The sequence below is a fragment of the Peromyscus leucopus genome, chromosome 20 (assembly GCF_004664715.2).
Source record: "Peromyscus leucopus breed LL Stock chromosome 20, UCI_PerLeu_2.1, whole genome shotgun sequence".
NCBI classification, from domain to species: Eukaryota; Metazoa; Chordata; class Mammalia; order Rodentia; family Cricetidae; genus Peromyscus; species Peromyscus leucopus.
The window spans coordinates 21,755,612-21,774,951 of NC_051080.1; the positions used below are offsets into that span (position 1 = coordinate 21,755,612).

Genomic DNA, 19,340 nt, shown 5'->3' on the forward strand with positions numbered 1-19,340 from the left:
TGCTCCTAACCTCTAAGTCATCTCTTCAGCCCCTGTGTATATTATTTCTAAAGAAACACACAGTAATCTGCTGGCATCAGTGCTCTGAAGAACACTGGGGTGGGTGGGGATGCAGGAGGAAGGGATTTTCTTCACTGTCATTGTTATTACTGTTGTTGTTGTTATTATCATTTAAAGGCCCGGGGAGATATCTCAGTTGGTAAATGCTTACCTTGCAAGCATGAGGTCCTCCTGAGTTAGATGCCAGAACCCATGTCAAATAGGGCAGATCTATCTAGTGGCACACACTTGTAACCCTAGCGCGGGGAGTCGGAGACAGGAGACTCCCTGGAGCTCTAGGACCACCAGCTGAGACTACTTGGTGAGCCCTGGGTTAATGAGATAGTTCCAGCCTCAACAAACATGACAGACAGCATTTGAGGAACGACAGCTGAGGCTGGTGTACAGGTATGCATACGTAAACACACACACACACACACACACACACACACACACACACACACACACTCCTGTACATATTCAAACATCTTTTAAAAATAGGTAATGCATTGTTTGCTCAAAAAAAAAAAACCCAATATTTGAAACAATGTGAAAAACAGTGATTAAAAGCACATTTCAACATTTAGTCCTAAATTATAGCTTTCATCAATGTCTCAAACCCTTTGTGAATGAAGCAAGAATGGAAGCTTACTGCTACCTTGACATGAAGGCTGCATTACCAAACAACACAGGAATTAAGAAATCTGTGGTTAGTGCTAAAGGTGAAGGTTCTTCTGAAGAATAAGCCTCTCCAAAATCTATGCACTAACCACACCGAGTAACCAAGTCATCATTGTGGTTAGGCCCTGCACAGCTGGAAAAAACCCCAAGACTTGAGAACTTCACTGTGGTCATCTACACACGTCTTCTTGAGGGATAAGAAGAAACCAAGCATGCAATACATTATATATTAGTTATCTGGATTTCCCCCAGTGAAAAGCTTAGGAAAAAGCCACAGGGGGAAAAAAAATACTCGAATTTACTAACTCTTTCCAGCTTGCTTCCCAGGAAGAAGTTTCTTCCCTTAGTGACAGTGACTGGAAACTACCTGAGTGGCACCAGGAAGGCAGCAGAGAAGAGGGGTACTAAGAGAGACGACGCCCTGAAGCACAGGCTGTCTCTCTCTTGGAAATCTCCATGCAGAGAACATCAGTTCCACCAAACAGTTTAGTGTGGTGCTCTGTGACAGAGGTGAAGGGCACGAGTTCAGTCTCAGGACTCCGGAGTCTTCCAGGATTTTGTTTTCTTACTGTTTCGGAAACCTTCACAACCCCAGCCACACTCTGTCAGACGGTGTCGCGTTGTCCTGACAGGCCACTGTAGTGTAGTCACACCGAATGCCAGGACCATGGAGGACAGTCTTCCTGTTGTTGTCACTCATTGGCCTTTAACAGATGGCTTGTGAAAGATTTAAACATGAACTATGGATCGTCCGGATGACACTTTACTAAGATTCTACTGATTATTAATTTTCCTAACTTTCCAACAATGTCCCTGAGGCAGGAGGCTTGCCAGTCAGAAGTGAGTGTGAGTTACACAGCAAGACCCAATCTCAAGCATACCCACACCCCACAGAAAAACCAAGACTATTTCTATTTCCATCTTAGTAAGCAAACAATACATTAAACACCATCTCAGGAATGATGCTTGACTACAGTAAATATATGGGTGTTCCTAACAAATGACTATGCCTTACAAAACAGCTATTCTCTGCCAGTCCACACATCCAAACCTACCGGGAATTTGGAGAAGTTAGACAAGGAGGCTGAAATGCATCCTTCCATTATGCAAATGGAATTTATTTAATATATAACTATAATTAGTACAGGCTTTGACGAAAAATAACCACTTACTACTCACAGACTGTTCTGAGGCGGACAGACATTATACACACGGTCCATCACAATCCCACCCAAAGATGACGGACATAAAAACAACTCCTCCCGTGTGTGTTTTGACTTTTACCCCTTCATACAGTTTTCCAGAAGACACCATCTTGCTTATCTGTCTACTGACACATTACTTATCCCCTTTCTCAGAGGGTATGCTTCTGGCTTCTGAGGGAGTGGTGCCCTTGGAATGGCCACAGCAAGTATACAGGAGCAGCACAGGTTATACCACCCCACCCAAGCCCCCTGCAGGACTTACAGTTGTGCCCAGGAGCCCTGTGGTGCTGTCCACTGGAAAAGGCCCACTGTGTCTCTTTTTCCTGCCTCAGAGCGGAAGGTAGCCCCGCTCTACAAACGGGCCTTCCTACATGCACACGAGGCTGTGTTAATTAACGAGGACATAATTTGCTTGCTTCGTCATCTCGAGCTAATTCTGACAGGCTCTCTCCCCTGCCCCTTGGTTCTCTCTCCTCCTCTGCAGAGAGAAACAATTTCTCTCAAAGCAAAGCTAATGCAAATCTGCTGACTAGCTCAACACTTTGGAAAATCCAATTAAAATAATGAGCCAGCTCCCGCAGTTCAATCGGCGGTTCTCCTGGTATAAATTAGGTTTTCTGTCTAGAGCGTTAACTCCTTCACACTCTAGGCAGTTACCAAATATCTTAAAGTTATTTGAAATGGGTGCCTGGAGACCATCATGCTAAGTGAAATAAGCCAGGCTTGGAAAGACAAATACTGCATGTTTTCTTTCACACGTCAACTCTAGATTTAAATATATTTACTCTTTCTCCTTCTCTCTCTCTCTCTCTCTCTCTCTCTCTCTCTCTCTCTCTCTCTCTCTCTCTCTCTCTCTCTCATATAGGACTTCCAAGTACCTTTCTACTTTCAAGTGAAAAGGGGGCTCTGGGAAGAGAGAAAGGGCTCTACAAGGAGAGGAGACAACAGAGGGTCACAATATATGTGACACAGTAGCACAAGAAGGGACCATTTGGGGAAAGAAATGGGACCAATGAAGAAGGGGCACTGGGCAGGGTGGTAGGAGGATGGAAGAAAAACACACTATAATGATAATGTACGCATGACCATGTCGCATGGAAACCCACTACTCTCTATGCAAACTAAATGAAAACACAATGAAAGAAGGAATTTTAAAAAGAGCTTTGTCACTAGGCTGCTTTGCAGAATACTATGACACAGAGAAAAGACTCACAGGCGCACGTGACGGTCACTACTGTGACTGTTTAACCTCTCTGGTGGCCCAGCATTCCCTTCAACTAGCCAGTGCCAGAGCATATGGCCTGGGGAGGGAAGGACAAGGAGAAAGGGTAAGATGGAGAAATGAGGGTACTAATCCGGCAGCACCGTAACCACTCATTACTAAAACACTGTTGAATATTTGGTGTGACTGCTAATTGTCAACCTGACTGGGTTAGAAGATGCACACCTTTTCATGTGTCTATGTAGGAGTTTCTAGATACAAATGGATTGTGAGGGCTACGGCGTATGAATGGATTAATCTCTTGATGAATGCACTGGGAGGTGGTGAAATGTAGGTGATGGGGCCTGAAGGAGGAAGTAGGTCACGTGGGGGCTCTATCTTGCCCTGGCCCCTTCCTGTATTTCCCCTTTCTGCTTCCTATCTATCTAACATGCCTTCTTGCTAGGATACATCCTTCTGTATTTCCAACCCAGCAATGGTAAAATCAGTCGACTCAGCTTCCAAGCGGTTTCCTTTCCTGTAATGGTAAACTTGAATCCCCGTTCGTTCATTCATATGAAGTCGTGGAGCTGGCTGCTTTTAAGGACACCACCACAAAGCTTTTATGTAGAACCTTGTTTAAACAGGAAACATGGAGTCATGAAACAGGTGTAGCTTTAGAGCCAGTAAATTATTTATGGCATTATCTTATAAATCAAAATGTTTCAAAAACTAAAATTATACAATCTACATGCAAACTAAAATTATGCAATATATATGCAAAAAACAATTGCTAGCAGACATTACTGGCATATAAGATTACATTTAAATTTTTTTTTCCGCTGCAAAGGCAGTAAGGGGAAACTAGGAATATTTGCGTTCATGGGTTGAGGGTACTCCTACCTCCAGAAGAGAGGTGTATGTTGTCCCGTCCCTATCCCCTGCCCTGAGACAGAGTTTCTCTGTGTAACAGTTCTGGCTGCTGGGGAACTTGCCTTGTAGACCAGGCCTGGAACTCACAGCCATCCGCCTGCCTCTGCCTCCTGAGTGCTGGGATTAAAAGCCTGCACTACCACTGCCCAGCTACCAGAAGAGAGTTACTGGCACTCAATCTGCCTGGGATTTGTAAGAGGTTTGCTCAGCTTCCAGGGTGCCCCAGGCTTACCTTGCCACACTTGGGCAAATCACTCCCACTTACCTTTTGCAGGCCTGTTCTCCTCGCTCATGAGGTAAAAATGATAAAAACAAGTTCCTGTTCCCTAAAAGGACTTATGTGAGATGCACTCCGTGGATTGAAATGCATGTAAAATGGAAAGCAGGAGATGGGCTCAATTAAACAGAACTAGGTTTACTTTCCTAGATTTTAATTTTTTTTTTTTTAATGCACATTTGGAAAGCTGAACAGTAGTGGAAAGGAAAAGGGCAATGATGGACCAGGGCTCTGAAAAACTGTTTCTATGTCCTGTACCACAAGTTCTCTACTGGTGAAACACCACGGTTTGGTTTTTCTGATCGTCCGGTCAAGGCCGTCTCTTAAAATAACATTGCATCCCACTGTGCTATGTTTCATCTAGGCAGCACAGCCCAAATGAAACTGTTGATTAAAATGATAGAGAGTACTATGCTTAGCTTTTGTTATCTAAAGTTACTGGGGTTGAGAGAACTCTATAAAATGGATCTTAGTCTCACTAGATTAACGAGGATATAAGCTCAGAGAGGTTAAGCAACTTGACCAAGGCCAAAGCACCCAGAAAACAGATGGCCAGGTTATTCATGAAGGCTTGCTTTATTCCAAAAGCCATTCTCATTTCCTCTGTCACGCTATAATCATTTCAAGTGACAATCAGGTCAGATCACTTTCCTGTCTGAAACCCATTACTGCTTCCTGCTGACTAGAGTCGAATCCAAACTCCCAAGTTTAGGTCTGGCCCTGTCAGCCTTTCCCTTTGTCCCCAGACTCAGTTGAGCAGCATCTTCCCTGAGAGAAGAAGGCTTTCCCAAGTCCCTGGGCAGCAGATGAACTCAAAGCATTAACTCCCACTCTCAACCCATGTCCACTGATCTCTCTCCTTCTTTGAAACTTACTTACTCATCTACAGGGACCATCCTTTCGTTGGTTATTGAAAAGGAACCTTCTAGGTTCCACGGAACTTATCAGTACCTTGCCCACCTTCCAATCAGGCATCTCGCCCAGCGGCAAGAAGGCGAACATTCAGAGCTGGGTACTCAGAACGACTTGTCTGTTCCTTGACTTTCTAGAGTAAAGTTTCTGGGAAGCAAAGGCTGGGCCTGCTTCCCACATGCACATCAAGATTCCTGTGCATGTGAAGCTCCTGGCACAGCTGACTGAGTAAATAAACAAATAAATACAATCTTCTCTAAATCAAGTAAGTAGTGCTGAGACCTGAGCACCACAGAATCTGAACGCAGCTCTGGTTTCCCTGGAGTGTTCAGTATCAGAGTGGCCAGAGAGGCTGTGAGATATTCAAATTGCTCCTAGAACCTGGCTGGAGGTGACAGACCAAGGGGCCCCTCTACCTAGAGGCTGTTAGTGGTTTGTGCTGCGTAGAGAGACGGAGACGGAGGCAACATTCCCCAGAGGAATCTAAAGTAAGATGGAATCTGAAGCAGTCGGAGAGAAGGAGAAGATCTAGGTAAGAGTTCATTCCTGGGATGAAAAATGAGAAAGAAAGGGCGAGGGCAAAGGGTCAAGGGAGTGACTGGCAGCCAAAGCCTCAAGGAATTCTCAGAGCCAAGGGAAGCATCTGTGCATTTGCTTCTCAAAATGCACCTACAGATCTGGGCTGGGAAAAAGAACTCCAGAGGCTTCCAGGATAAAGAGCACGCAAACGGAAAGTCAATTATCTCGGTGTCTGTCTTCCCTTTGCAACATCTGTGCTGCTGCTTTAATTGTTTTTAGATCAATATCACTTTTAACTTAATGGTAAATCTATGGCGGTAAGAGCACATCCGTATACTTTCGGAGGAGGCAGCACAGGGTGCTGGAGAGGAGACTCCAGGTTTGAAGAGATTCCATTTTCTCTGCAGTCACCAAGGATTGATCCAGGGAGTCAGTGAGGCAGAGACGACGACGACAGAAGGTAACGCTCACCAAGTACTAACCAAGTCATCTTTTCCTTGGTTTTCTGGTCTCCCAGAGCAAGGAAGAGCGACAAACATCTGGAGCGTTGTGAAAGTCTTCATAAGCCTACCTGGTCTCTGTTCTCCTGCCATACCAAACCCTGTGGAGAGCTGCTGTGTCACAGCCTTATTCTCGGATTTACTCTTAATTATCTGAACCAGATTCCTTCAGAAGACACGTGACAGGAGGAGGAAACTACCCTTTACTACACTCACTACTACTGTGGCAGATACTCACGACCCTGTCCTAACACAGCATGTAAAGTGCTTAAATCAATGAACAGCACATAGCTAGCACACTATAAATACAAACTATTGTTATCTCTATTTGGATAAGCAAAAGTTAACCATAAAAATAATAGCATTACTGGCTTAAAGACTCTGAGGATGACACCAGATTAAATAATCAATTATTTAATTAATTTAAAGACAATAACTCCTTACATTGTCCAGAGTGGCTAGTATTAAATACTTGAGACTACAGGGGGGAAAAAAAGACAAAGCAAGATAAGCAAGTGCCACAGTGCCATTTTCAACGTGATTCTGTCCAAATCTCTCTTAACTAGTGACTAGGTCCTATCCCCCGTCTTCCTTCCTCTTATGTGGACCCACAACTTTAAAGCATGCCTCTCCTAGTTCCAAATGCTGTTTTGTGACTATACCTCGAGTTGAGGAGCAGTTCACAATCACACACAGTGTGTACACACTCTTAATGAAAGTGTGACCTGCCAATGCAAATTTTATAGGCTGAAAATTCAGTCCTACTTAACAACCATTATTTGACTTTCTATTTGAAATATTTTTAATGGACAATGGCTCATACTAATTTAAAACTCAGCCAGGATTACACACAACTTCTGTACACTGGATATATTTATTACATGGCAACTACGTACTGATGAGAGAAAATTCCAAGTCATTAGCTATGGTCTGGCTAGGTAAGATATATTATGTAGCCTGTGAAAATAACTTTCAATTGGATTTCTATGTCCTAGAAAGTTAACAAGCTTCTAAAACAACACGACAACAGAAAAGTTCTAAAAGCTTCTGAAATAAATCTATGACACACATTTTTTGTTGGTACCCAACCCCACCACGACTGCACTTGAGTGATGAGTCTGACTGGAAGTGGGATCTTCGATCACTGTGTTCCACCCTGGCGTCACTGTCTCCCTGCAGAGAGGTCACTGTTTAGTGGGAAGCATCAGCTGGAGGAGCCCTGGAGGCATTGCAGAGTACACAGCACCTGTCTACACTGTCACCCACCTAAAACACAAACCCCGAACCCTAAGATCATCTAACTCTAAGGATTTTAGACACAACGTAAGATATATGCAATATACAGTTAGATATGTAAACCATCAGTATCCGAGTCTAAATGTACAAAGTTGTTCAAAAGGAATATTACATTAAAATGCCAGACACTAAAATTATGTAATAATATTTGTCTTCTCATATTCCCATTTTATTATAGCAAACACATGTAACTATCATAATAAAAACCAAACCAAAACACCCTGAATCCTTTCCCCCTTACTCATCACCACACACACACACACACACACACACACACACACACACACACACACACACACACACACACGGAAAGACCTCACTGAACATAATGTCCCACAACACTAACTGCTTTATGAGTCACATCAGGGCATGAGGGGAGGCGTAGTACCGACACTGAAACATTCTAAAGATGAGATCCTATATGGGGAGCTCAGAACCAACAGATACATCTACAACACAACTCCTTCACCTAATGCTCATGGAACGTCGCCAAAGAGAGGACAGAAAGATTATGAAAGTCAGAGAACGAAGAAATCTGCTGTGAGATTGTGTCTTCTAGAAATGACAGGGAAGCTTCACCTACCATGCCTCAGTAACATGGCTACCTAAACAAGACCCAAACTTGTTCTAACTCCAACAGACATGCTAACATGGAAGGGGAACCTCAGGGTCCTCACCTCTAGACAAAGAACTAGAGGCAACTAGGGGAATGCTCAAGTGAGAAATAGTCCCTCCAGGAATGAGCACCTCACTGGTTATCCAATACCAAGCAGTCAGCCCTGAAATCATACATACAAGCAACACTAAATGGGCTGGGCAGGCTGGCAGGTTATTTACATGCGCGCGTGCACGCACCCATGCACACACAACATTGACAAGTTTCAAACCAGGAATTTGAAAGGGAACAAGGGGTCCAGGACATGGGAGGGGTTGAAGGGAGAAAAAGGAAATGATGTAATTATATTTTAATTTAAATAAAAAAAAGGATGAGATCTTCAAAGATGCATTAGAGTTCAGGGTACCAGCAGTTATTCACTTACCACTGGGTATAACTATGATCCTCTCTACTCTTTTTAACATATCAAAGTAAATTCTCAAAAAAAAAAGTGATAAAAATCTAGATCCAACGTGTGTTTTCAGCTATTTTCATCTGTAAGGAAAGAAACTTAAAGATAAGAAAACAAAATAAAACAAAAAAACAATCCTTAACCCAAACCACAACATTCTGCAGTCAGAAACTGTAAACAGGAAGTGCTCTGCAGCTGCGGAACTTGCTGCTCCGCGCCAGCAGCTCTGAAGCAATAACTGCCCTCAACTGCTAAATGACAATCTGCAGAGCCGTGCAAAAGCTTGGGCACAGAAGGGACCAGGAGCTCCAAGAGTCCTGCCTGGACAAGACCCCACCTGGGCACAGCCTATTACCGTTAATTCAGGTGTCCGCACAGCGGCAAAACCACGGCGGCACTGACTCTGTGGGCACGGCATTGAAACGCTGACCTCTCACCACTGAGAATCAACCCCCCAGCCCAACTGCGCAGTGGGAACTTTAAATGTGTGCATGCTTTCTGCTGATGCTTTACTTCCTTGCTGGGATCCCGGGACCAGCCTGCAGCCAGCGCTGTTCAGCAAACAATCACTGTATTGCTTTCCTTTCAAAGGTTAAAAACATGAATTTAATCTTGGTATTTAATTTTATGTTTCAAAGCTGGGACAAAGGACTGGGGCAGAGGTGCCTGTTTAACATATCAAAGCTGGACCTGGTTGCCAAGTTCTCCCAGCATCCCTCAGTCCCTGCCTGTTACAGGGAATGGCTGACATACCCTCGACCTTGACCTCTCCAGCCCAGGGGCTGGGCTGCCCTTCCCCCAGAGGCTCTTCCCTATATAACCCATACATTTTGATGACCCTTTCCCTTTTTGGACCTTTGGCCTCCTGGCGGCTGTACCTGTTTCCCTTCCCTTCCCTTCCCCCTCTCCCACATGGCCCAGCTCAGTCTGGCCATGTCCACTCTGGACTCTCCCAGATGTCTCTGCCTCTGGCTATGCTCCCCACATATCTATAATAAACTTTCTCCCCCACCATACCGAGGGGCAGCCATGGCCTTTCCTTTCCTTTCCTTTCTTTTCTTCATTCACTGTATATTTAATCAAATGAACAACAAAATCATAAGCAGCTAAACTCAAGAGCAGTCTACTTTTATCTATTTATAAGAAAGTCCGCTGTAAAAGAAGTCCTTCTCACTAACATCCTGAATTTTAAAGGGGCACCAGGGTAGGAGGGACGTAAAGTATCCACATCACATAGAAGAACCACATGCTGCATAGGTGCTTAAAACAACTTTTGAAAATGCTACCACAACGGAAACTGGTAGAGGGAAGAGGCTCCGGGACACATTCTCACTGCTGCGTCCCCTTTCTCAGTCACAGTATCTGTACAGAACCTCAATAAATACAATATACACGGGCTCGCTTTGGCAGCACATATACTAAAATAAATATAATAGACGCATTGTGAGTGATATGGCAAGGAGGACCATCAGTCTCGTTTTATACCAGTGAAGAAACCAAGACTGAAGCATCTTTCCAGGCTTGCAGGGAAGCAGCTGCAGGTAACCTTTTCTTTGAACCCTCTTCAGACATGCCAAAGGAACAACAAAACGGATCCTGTCCACATTGCTCTGGTTCCTGACCACTAAGAGGCAGCATTTCCCAGACAAAAGAAACCTAACAGACCAACTTCAGGAAGCACAGAGCAAATCCCTCTGTCTTCTCAGAATGAGAACCCCAGGAATGACATTAGAAAAAAGTTCACCAGGAGGGAAAAACTGCCTCACAAAACCTAGGGAAGTGTAAAGGAAGCAGGCCGAGGGCCACACCCCTGCCACCTCAGGGCACGGTAGACACCACTTGTCTTTGGTTCGGTACATTTCTTTTACAATGACATTTTTACATAGTGATGCTTTAGGAAACGTTTGTCCTTCCTTCCAGACTACGACTTAATGCTTAGACTTTGATTTATATTTTGAAAAATTTAACTCACAAAAAATTGAAAACATGGTATACAGTGGCCCTGTTTACTCTGCAATCAGCTTCCCCAGCAACAACAGCTCATATATTAGTTTATTAAAATCTAGAAACTGACAAGTGACTAGGCTACAGACCTCATCTGAATCCCACCAGCTCTTGCACATGCTTTTCTGTCTATTGAGCAAAAACAGCAGCAGCAGCAACCATTTATCTGCGTACACAGTGAGTAAAGATAAGCAACCTTATCTTCGTACACAGTTCTAAGGAAGGTATGGTTACTGGTCTCCATAAGAAGCCCCAGCGCTTCACTCGGACCACAGAAAAGATGCCTCACTTCCCTGTGTTTGGTCAGCAAGGCACTCAGAGGCAGCAACAACTGTTGTTTAAATGGACCTACGGACAACTCCAGCTAGCAGACCTGGCAACTGCCCATCCGATGCTGGTTTCCCAAGAGTTAGGGGGTCACGGGGCTTCCACCAAGATTCCAAAGGAAAGTCTGGGACCAAGGAGTGCTTCCTCTCAGAGCTCTGCCAGCAGCATCTGATAGGGCGATGCGTAGTGAAGCTATGGGAATAAAATCGAGGCCACGGGCAGATCCAAGGGAGACAGAGGTGCCAGCACAATGCCACACTTGTCAAGAAAAGCTACAGTCACATGCAAAGCCAGCCCCAGAAGAGAGTGACCACGCGGACTGCACCAACTCCAGTGAAAACTGATTTTGCTATGGCCCCTTACCAGGAATGCCATCCCCATCCTCAAATTGAGAATATTTATTTTTTCTTAATGAAATAAATTAGGTCTTCAGCAATTTCTTTTTGATTTGCCTTAGACTTGTATTCTATGAAAGAGAGAGGACATGGCAACCCGCCCCCCCCAAAAAAAAAAACAGAAAGCAAAAACAAATAAAAAATGAAAACAAACCAACAAAACCACTTGGACGGAGGCTACCTAGTGAAATAGCTAGACTGGCACGTTTTGCTTGGGAAAGAGAATAACAAGAATTTACGGCGGCAGGGGCAATACACACACAGCGCAAGTGCCAGGCCAGAGGCAGAGGGAGGGCAGGGCTGCTTCCTAGCAGTGAGAACCAACAACATTCACTCGGTACCCTCAGGGAGACTATCAGTACTACCACAGGACAGCTAGGGAATTAATGGTAAGACAGCCATGTAAGCACTCCAACCGTTCCTTTTCTTGTCCCTGAGCCAGAATACCTGTCAGAAGAAATACTTAAGGAAGGACAGGCTCAGTTCAGTTTGAAAGGGCACAGTCCATCCTTCTGAGGAGGGCATGGGGAAGGTCACTGACGTGGAGCTTGGAGCCAGGACACTTGACATCTGGGTGGATCAGAAAGGAGGTGGCTTGAACAAGCTGTCACCCTCAAGCCTCACCCCCATGCTGGCTGGACTTTATGTCCAAAAGGTTTCACGAACTTGTCCCGGAACAGTGCAAACAGCTAGGAACATGAGCCTGTGGGGACCACTTCACATTCAAACAAGCACTCACCAGACACTGTCAGGCTCAGAGGTCTTCAATAAACACCAATTTTTATATGGACATACATGGATATATTAAATAATCACGTATTTGCTTGACTGTCTTGTACATATAGATATACAGTTGAGCAGCAACTTGTATAATACTGAATAAATATAAATATAATATATATAATATAATATATGACAGACTGGTGTGGGAACCTTGGGGGTGATGACCCCTGACTGATGTCAAAGCACATTTGGTCTTATGGAAAGCGAGATACTCATGACAAGAGTACCTCTGGGAAAAGCATCCTAGGCAGTTATTACCAAAGTGAGGGTGAGTCTTACTTCACTTCCTTTCTTACTATCAGGCCTTAAAAGTTCATGCTTACTGCCCTATAAGCAACTCCACAGCAAGCGGCACGTAACACCCGGAAGGAAGAGGGAACAAGATTCAAATAGTCTAAGAGTTAGCGACACATCACCAGCTTGTTAAACCAAAAAACACAGGAACGTTATGTCTTAGGTCCACATTGTCTTTTTTTCAAGCTTCTGAAAAGACAAAGTATTTTATATTCAATGTTTTTTTTCAGATTACATGATTTATTACTTATAACTTTTTCAATGGCTTAAACCATCAATTAAAATTAAACTGCCAGGAAACCAGACACACGAATGGTTTTAATACAAGATAAAACCCATTTTGACTGGCCAAATCCTCAGGTTAACAGACTACAGGAAGGCTTTTCAACAGTCTTTGACCGTAAGCTGTTTGTATCACGTGAATTTATGACAGGATTACTACCCAAGGCCACCGAGGCCCATCTGACAGATAACCCACCCTAGGTGAGGGCATGAGCTGAGGTCCAGATCCTTGATGATGTAATGCAGTGCAATGCTGGGGAGGCAGGAGGGGATAGAATGCTCTTCTCCAGGACAGGCATACCGAGGAAAATAGGGTAATAAATCACCTTGCTGTCTAAGTCCCCTACCTCGTAAGACTTAGAAGATACTTGATTGAATCAAATCAAGGGCAAATGTGACAGTGCTTAAGAGTTCTTAGACAGTTCACCACACCAATCACACACATGCTCAAGCCCAGTGATGTGAATGCAGTTAAGATGTGGTGATACCTAGACACAGGGCCTGGCAAACAAAACACTGACCACTGTCAATCTGTGTCTGCCTTCTTGGGTCAACATCTGTAAAGACCTTTGTTTTGTTTTGTTGATTTTTTGAGACAGGGTTTCTCTGTGTAGTTTTGGTGCCTGTCCTGGAACTCGCTCTGTAGACCAGGCTGGCCTCGAACTCACAGAGATCCACCCGGCTCTGCCTCCTGAGTGCTGGGATTAAAGGCGTGCACCACTGCCACCTAAGGCCTTATGCTTTAGGACTCTTCCTGCCATCCACTTTCCTTAAATCTTAAAATATTTTTCTTGGAGGCACTTGCTTGTGTGTGGCTGGGTAGGGGAGGTGTTGAAAGGGTATATGGAAAGGAATTAAGGGAGGTTGGTTATTTCACTAATCAAGGTGCCCAGCTGTAGCTAGCTATCTTCACACATGTAAGATATAACTCCGCTGCATGTCCAGCGGTGAGTTCCATCACTCTCTTAATCAGTTTACAAAGAGAAAAGAAGAAAAAAAAAAGCTGTGTGTATAGGGCCTGCACAGATGGGGTCCTAGAGCTCAAAGGAGAAGTGGACACATGCTCTGGTCTTTCACCCAGGAGCAATCTACAATTGATAATCACTTACAAATGAAAATTTATTTTTCTCTACGACAGTCTCACTGGGGAAACAAACCACTCTTAAGGGTAGGCCCCGTGTCCAGCAGTTGATGGCCAACAGAAACCGAACTCAATGGACCTTTGGAGGTTCTTGTCTGATAATATCATGTTCTGACTTTTCCTTTTTTTTTCTCCTGTTTTTAAATTTACTTTTATTTTTTCTTTTTACCATACTGGTCCTCTGTATATATGTGTTATATATACATATATAATGGTTTCTAGTTTAGTACTATTATGGGATTCCTGAGTGTGTAAATGAGTGTGTCTCTGAATCTGTATGTTTCTTGTGCCTTTTCTTGGGCTCTTCGTCTTCTGTCTGTTTTGTCCTATTTCAATGATATGTTAGTTTTTGCTTTATCTCATTTTATTAGCCCTTAGAAGTCCATTTGTTTTCTAATGAGACAGAAGGGGAGCAGATTCTGATGGGAGGGGAGGTAGGAAAGAACTGGGAGGACTAGAGAGAGGGGAAACCATAATCAGGATATATCATGTGTGTGGGGAAATCTATTTTCAATAAAAGGGAGAAGAGACCCAAAAAACAAAAGCTAAGGACAGTTGTCTTAAAACAGTAGCAGTGGTAGAAGGTGGAAGACAGGTAGGTGGTGTCTCTCCCTTTAATAAATGCATCCTGCTAGCGGCTGGGCTAAAGATACAAAGACAGAAATTTTACCCCAGATTTGTGACAGACAATGACTGCACAGCCTGTTGTTTTTGTTTTACTCTTCACTCCCAGTACCGAGGGTTGAGGTAAGGAGGCAATGAATTATTCTCCGGGTGCAGGGGCGAGGCTATAGTTAGTGTTTCATTACACACGAGGAGGCTTACCAGATTTTTCAGCAGCGTGGACAGTTCCTTTGTAAGTGTAGAAAACTTGACAAAAGCGGTGCCAAGGTCAGGGTTGTCTCTACTTAAAAAATTACTTCCAAACTTATCCAGAACTTGTGCATAGTTTTCTTCATTCTGTACATGATCTAAAAGAGAGGCAAAGAAGAGGTATGAGCCATTATCTGTCACAATGCGGAGTTCTTTTGAATGCTGATCACTGGAACCTCTCAAAAGGAAAGCAGAGAAAACCAGCATCAATAATTTATTGAACATGTCCAGAGGTTGGCAGTACACTAAATGCTCTTTTCTTTTGAGACAGGGTCTTAAATATAGTTCAGGCCGGCCTCAGGCTTGCAACCTTTCCGCTGTGGTCCTCTTGTGCTGTGATTACAGGTGGTGCCTCCCGCTCATGTGTCTCAACCCTCCCCCCATTTCCTTCATAGCACTGAGCTCATTTATATACCAACTCATCCACTGATTCTCCAGTTACTTTAAAACAAAACAAAACAAAACAAAAAAAACAAAAAAAAAACTCTTACCACATTCTCCAGCAATTAAGAAACTATGAAGAACATTAGAAAACTCAATCTTAGCCAGGCATGGTTGGGCACATCTTTAGTCACAGCACTTGGGAGGCAGAGGCAGGCAGATCCATGTGCGCTTGAGTCTAGCCTGGTCTACAGATCGAGTTCCAGAACAACCAGGACTACACAGAGAAACCCTGTCTGGAAACAAAACAAAACAACTCCCCCATCCCCTTACCAAACAAAAAACAAACCCACCTCTGTCTTGGAATACAAAAGAAAACCTCAAGTGTTCTAGCACATTTCTTTCCCTGAATCTATCTTGACTCCTTTATTTTGTTTATGCCCTAGGTCTGCAGAACAGCACTTATAAAACTTTATTTATATATATACTGCCTCTAGGTACAAATTTTGCATGCTTGGATAAGATGGATCTGTGTTTCAAGCACAGTTTTGGTACTTGACCAGCTTGCTACTTTATTGTCTGGCTTAAAAACCCACAACGATGACGGCAACAAAACTTCTATGCTTCCTACCGTAGCCGGCACACAAGGAGTATTTACCTGCTATCTAGGGATCAGTTTCCCTTCTAGTTCCTGCTTTCAAATCTACAAGCAGACCAACCTTACAGGAATGGGGTGCCAAGGAGTTGACATGAAGCACAGACATTTCTTAGTGAGTGGGTACACAAACAGTAACTCCTACCCTCATGAAACACCTTCTGTCGTGTCTTCCATGCTTTCCTGATCATCCTCCACCTCATGGCTGCTTCTCTCCACTGCCTTTACATCTGTCTGACCTCATCATGTTGGAAAGCTTCTCCCTGTCTCTGGGACTTGAATTATTTTCTATCTTTGAGATCTAAGACTTTGAGATCTCAAGTCTTACCACTTTAAATGCTTTCTAAAAGTTCTAATTTGATACCTTAACCCAGAGCCCACCCCTAAAACATAAATTTACACATCTAACGATCTATCCAACGTGTCCATTTGGATGCCCAATCAACAGGCTACAACGGACCCTTGGGTCTTCTTTCCCAAGCCTTTTATCTCACTTAGTCACTGGCAAACAGCATTAGTGAAGTTGTAATGCAAAACCTGTCAGGTCATATTCAATCTTTCCTTCTCACATCCTGGTACCTCAGAGTGGCCACAGAAGGCCATTTACTACTGAGAATCCCATCTTTAAGGTACAACCCAATCTGACAACTTCCCATCACGCTATGCTAATAACCTACCCAGCATCCCCTTTTCTTCTGGTCTCTTGGTTGCTGCTCTTGCTTTGTTATGAAAGCAGCATCCTGCATGGCCCTATTAGATGATACAGCAGATGTTAACTCCCATCACACACATAACCACTCATGAGGTACCCAGGCTCACAATCTTACAGGCATACTGAAAGGAGCACAGAACCTCGACATACCCTAGGGCTAATGTGTGGCAGCTGGCTTAACTGGCAACTGAGTTGGAGACAATACTCCTTCCATGTGCAAGCTTTTCAAATATTCCAGTTCAGATCTCCATTTCTCTATTCTTCAGTTTTGGTATACAAAGAATCTGCATTTGTGTGGAAGTCCACAGTAATGCCTGGTATATACACTAGATGAATTAGTGACAAGTATCTGTTAGAATCCTAAGCCATCCCTTGGTTAGAAGGAACCTTCCCTTGCCCGTTAAGTCCTGTAATTCTGCATAGTTTCCTACATTATCTGTATATATCTTTCCATAGGAGGCATGGATTGCCTCTAGTCACCTCTGTATTCCCACTCAACAGACAACACTGTAGATTTCCCAAGAGGCTTTAGGATAAATCTGAATTTGGCTTAGTAAGAATTTGTTAAGTCCTCTGAAATTCCTTGGGCTGTTTATCCCCAGTTATTCAACTGAAATGAAATGCTTTACTATCAAACACTCCTCAGTAACTGTACAGGAGCAATGGGCATTCATGAAACAGAACACTAGCCTGGACAATAATGGGCAAGAAGCGTCACTGTCAACCAGTGAGGCCAGATGAAGGCCCCAAAGCCTTCTGCTCATCTCAGCATTACAAATTCATGATGCCTGCAGTGGCTGTAAGCATTTCTGGCTGAGATATTAAAAAAAGATACAATGCAGCTCTGGTTACGCTTCCAAAAAATAGAAAGGACACATCAGCTCAACAACAGGCTGTCTATGTCTGCCCCAAAGCCAAGATTCCTGCCTGGGCCACAGAAGCCCACTCACCACTGACAATCCCACCTAACCATTTTTTTCCTGCTTTTGCAAGCCAGTAGGAAACAGTAAGGTTCACCTAAACCTTCCCAGGGGGGAAGGCACCTCAAGGTTAAGTGGAAAACACTGGTACAACAGCATTCTGCTTGTTGACTTGAAATCGTACAATGTTGCAAATAAAATGCCTACAAATGTGTAGGTTAACAGTATCTGCTGCTCACTGCCCAGATTAATAAATTGGTTCTGGAACTCCTTCCTGGGCATCCCACACAACTGCAGTCTCTTCTCTTCCTCCCTTGACATCTATTACCCTGAAATAGAATTTCATGCAGAGGTTAGGAAGAATTATGAGAAGCCTGGCAGATCAGTGATGATGACTCACTGCAGAATCAGACAGACTGAGCAGAGACAGGTCACAGGAGGGGGCATTGATTTGTGTTGAGAATGTTCTCTGGCCTAAGTGCTCTCTCTGTAATATTTTCCTCATCACCAGATCTCTGCAAGATGTGAGAGATGGGAAGCAGAAAGCTAGACTGGATAAGTAAGCATAGGCTAGGCCGTAGATCTTGAATACCCACATAGCGCCCGTGCATACTTATGCATGCATCAATTTGAGTGTGCTTCCAAACACAGTGATATGTCATATATATGTAATATTCTGGTGCAGAATCAGATATTAAAATATGGTGGTATAGTAAGTTGAAGTTTGGGATAATACTACTAATGGTGGGAGTAGCATAAGCCAGTCACTGTCATCTCAGAGCTGTATGCAGTATCTACCAGCACAGGAACAGGTCTCATGCAGTTTCAGTACCATTTAGCATAGTGCATTATGAATCTATTAGGGACAATGTACTGAAAGCATCCTCCCCATAGCTCCCCTCCCCCCTACCTCACAAAACACCCCTACCTCTGTGCAAAACTCAGAGTTTTCCGGAAAGATTTTCAATATGTAATGAGAATGATGGCCTGTGGCACTGCTCTGGTGGAGGAAGCATCCAGGGCAGAGGCAGAGGGAGGTCACATTAGAGGACAGTCAGCTATGTGAATGTGCTATCACTTTAGGGGTACAGGCAAGAAGAAGGAAATAAAGGCTTGAGGGGAGACCATCACAGAAACAGGTCAGTAACTAAAGAGAGGGACTAAAGGCACGGGGAATGCCCTGATCACTCTAAGAGACAAGAGAGCATAGAAAGTTCTCTTTTATGATCTGTACTGGGAGACTTAGAGATACTACATGCATGACAAGGGACAAGAGCCTTGGGCTGCTAAAGACAGTGAATTATGGGAAGGAACAGGTAGAGTGTAGAGACGATTTTGGAGAGGCTCACCATCGATAGCCCTTTAGGGGTGGTGCACCAGTTCACAGAGCCGACGCCCTGACGTACACACTAAATAAGTTTTTTCCCTATTGCTCTGTCTCTCTGACAGTCTGGCTTGCAGGTCCTAATCTCTGAATGCAGCTTGGAGGAAAAGCTCTACCCTGCTCAACGGCAAAATCTGAAGTGGGGTGAACTTTTACTCCATGCCTGAGGGTTCGGTACTTCAGTCAAGTGGCCTTCTTCTCTCAGTTTTACCTGCGAAATGGAGGCATCAGTGGCATTTGCCTCACGGAGGGTGAAGATATCGAAAGGACAACGGTGGTGCCATCGCTGCCCGCCTTGCTCACCGCAGTGCAACTGGCCAGGTGGCAGAGGCGTCAAATCACACTCTGAGACTGGGAGAGCCTTTGGGATGTACTGCAATTCCATCCCTAAAGCACACCTGAAGGATTCCGTGATAACGAAGCAGGCCTTTCTCGGATGGCTGTTTACTTGTGGTAGAACTTACCACACCTCCAGACTGGGATCCATCACAGTAAATATCCTAAGACCCATACAATACTCCTGTAAGGTATTATCTTTATTTACGTGCACCTGTGTGTG

At 44.0% G+C, this 19,340-nt stretch overlaps 1 protein-coding gene across 11 annotated transcripts in view; it reads right to left on the reverse strand.

The window, feature by feature from the left end:
• Asap1 (ArfGAP with SH3 domain, ankyrin repeat and PH domain 1) overlaps positions 1–19,340 on the reverse strand; it is a 311,987-nt gene that overhangs the window by 96,620 nt on the left and 196,027 nt on the right. For all 11 annotated transcript variants that reach the window (XM_028876034.2, XM_028876031.2, XM_028876033.2 and 8 more), the window contains one exon: positions 14,682–14,827. In XM_028876034.2, the coding sequence (XP_028731867.1) occupies positions 14,682–14,827 (146 nt within the window). The remainder of the gene's footprint in view (positions 1–14,681; positions 14,828–19,340) is intronic.